The sequence below is a fragment of the Apium graveolens genome, chromosome 6, assembly GCF_009905375.1.
Source record: "Apium graveolens cultivar Ventura chromosome 6, ASM990537v1, whole genome shotgun sequence".
Lineage (NCBI taxonomy): Eukaryota > Viridiplantae > Streptophyta > Magnoliopsida > Apiales > Apiaceae > Apium > Apium graveolens.
In genome coordinates this window covers 131,379,162-131,381,198 of record NC_133652.1, presented here as the reverse complement: position 1 = coordinate 131,381,198, position 2,037 = coordinate 131,379,162, and the positions used below count along the sequence as shown (strand labels likewise).

At 36.3% G+C, this 2,037-nt stretch overlaps 1 protein-coding gene across 1 annotated transcript; it reads left to right on the top strand.

Moving 5' to 3' along the window:
- The first annotated feature begins 1,112 nt into the window (after positions 1 to 1,112).
- Positions 1,113 to 1,508, top strand: LOC141665450 (uncharacterized). The gene has a single exon (XM_074471434.1). The coding sequence runs from the start codon at positions 1,113 to 1,115 to the stop codon at positions 1,506 to 1,508; it is 396 nt and encodes a 131-aa protein (XP_074327535.1).
- Positions 1,509 to 2,037: the final 529 nt, after the last annotated feature.

Genomic DNA, 2,037 nt, shown 5'->3' with positions numbered 1-2,037 from the left:
CGACCAATCATCGTATGCGGTGGCTCCAGTGAATGTCCTAAATTCTTCCAATTGGAATTATGATGTAATACCGTAACCTAGGCCTAGGTGTTGGGTTTACCATTAAGGTATTCGCAGGGTAATAAGTCCACAAAAGAATTGTTTTCGAAATAAGGTGTGTGTCACCGAGGAAAACTAATTTTGAATAAACATATTTATCGTATATGGAATTATACTTGAATTTCTCATACATTCTTTTCATACTGTACATTATTATGGCTGAGCATTATTGCTCACTCTTGCTTTCTTTTAAATGTCACAACACAACAGATAACCAGTATGCCGGTGTGTGACTTAGTTGCTTGCGGTGATGGGGAGAATCCCTGGCAGCTTTGTCTCAGGTAGGCCAGAGTATCAGATAGGTATAAGATATCAGTCGTAATTATTGTAACTTTATGTAGAGGTTATAAATAATTGTTTGAGATCCTCTAAAGTACATTTAAGTTTTAATAACAGATGATACTTGTTGTACATCATTTCTAAGGCTATAACTTGTGAGTGTGTGAGATTGGGGGTCTGTGATATGGAATTATTGGATTATTGAGTTAATGCAGGTTACACATGATTGAAAGATTGCGTGACGACCCAGATTCCTGACCCCGGATTTGGGGGCGCTACAATGTTTACCTGGTTTTTTCTTAATACCTCTGTAATACCATACCCAAATCTCTTGTCATGTGAGAACCCTAACCGATGAGAGAATTATGTAGTAATACGATTGCATGTGTTTAAAAATTTGGAAAAAGAATTTTATAAACCATTAGCTTAAAGAGTTTATTGTTGATATAAATTCCATGCTATCATATTACTAAATAATTGCTCATCAGGTTTGTAAAAATGGCTACTTCACCAAACAACCATAAGGAAGAAACTCAAAACTAGAACTAGAATCAAACCAAGACACCCCTGCGATTAATAAACTTCTCCAACTTCTACAACAACAAATAATTGTGCTTGCTTAACAACAAACCCCAGCACTAAGAACCGGTAATTTCAAAACCTTCCAATCTGGTACATCCCCTGAGTTTTTAGGAATATCAGAACCGATTAAATCAAAGTCTTGGTTAAAATAAATGGAGAAATCCTTTGAATTAGCTGAGGTTAAGGATGATAAGAAGGCGAAGTATGCAAGTTATTATCAAAAGGATGAGGCAAGTTTTGGGTGGGAATCTACCAAAGCATTACAAAAAGAAGAAGTTATATCATGGCAGAAGTTCACAAAATTGTTTCTAGAAAATTACTTACCAAGATATATGCAAGACCAGTTAGAGTTAGGATTTCTGGAGTTAAAACAAGAGAATATTCAGTATCCGAGTATGAGGTTAAGTTTTCCAGAATTGGCAAGGTTTCTGCCAGAATATGTTAATACGGAAGCAAAGAAGACAAAAATATTTTACCAAGGACTTAAGTCGTGGATTCGGAGTCAGGTGGCTCTTCTTGAGCTACGAATATATGTTGCAGTTGTATAGAATGCAATGATTTTTTAAAGAGAAAAATAGGCAACTAACAGGGAAAATGAAGGGAAAAAAAGAAAAATAGAAGATTCCTATCAAGATTAGGGAAGTTCAAAGTTTAGAGGCAAATTTGGAAGGAATGTTGGGAATCAGAGTCAGAAGTTCCAGAAGTTTAAGTCTGAAAATGGAAAGCAAAAAAATCATTTTTGGAGATCAGGTCAACCAGCGAAATAGAATAGGCCTCCAAATCATGAGTGCAAGGTTTGCGGAAAGAGACACCCCGAGAAATGCAACAAGCTCAATGTTACATGTTTCAAGTGCAATCAGAAAGGCCATTATTCATTCGAATGTACTAATGTTGCAGGAAAATCATAAGTGACTTAATATAAATACGGAAAGGTTGGTCACGTGGTGACAAATTGCAAGAAATCCGTTCAGAAGTCCAATATTCTTAGGATTGTTGGACCATCGCCTCCATCTGCACAACTAGTTTAACCAAGGGCACTGACTTTTAATACGACAATGAAAGATGCTGTCCAGGATG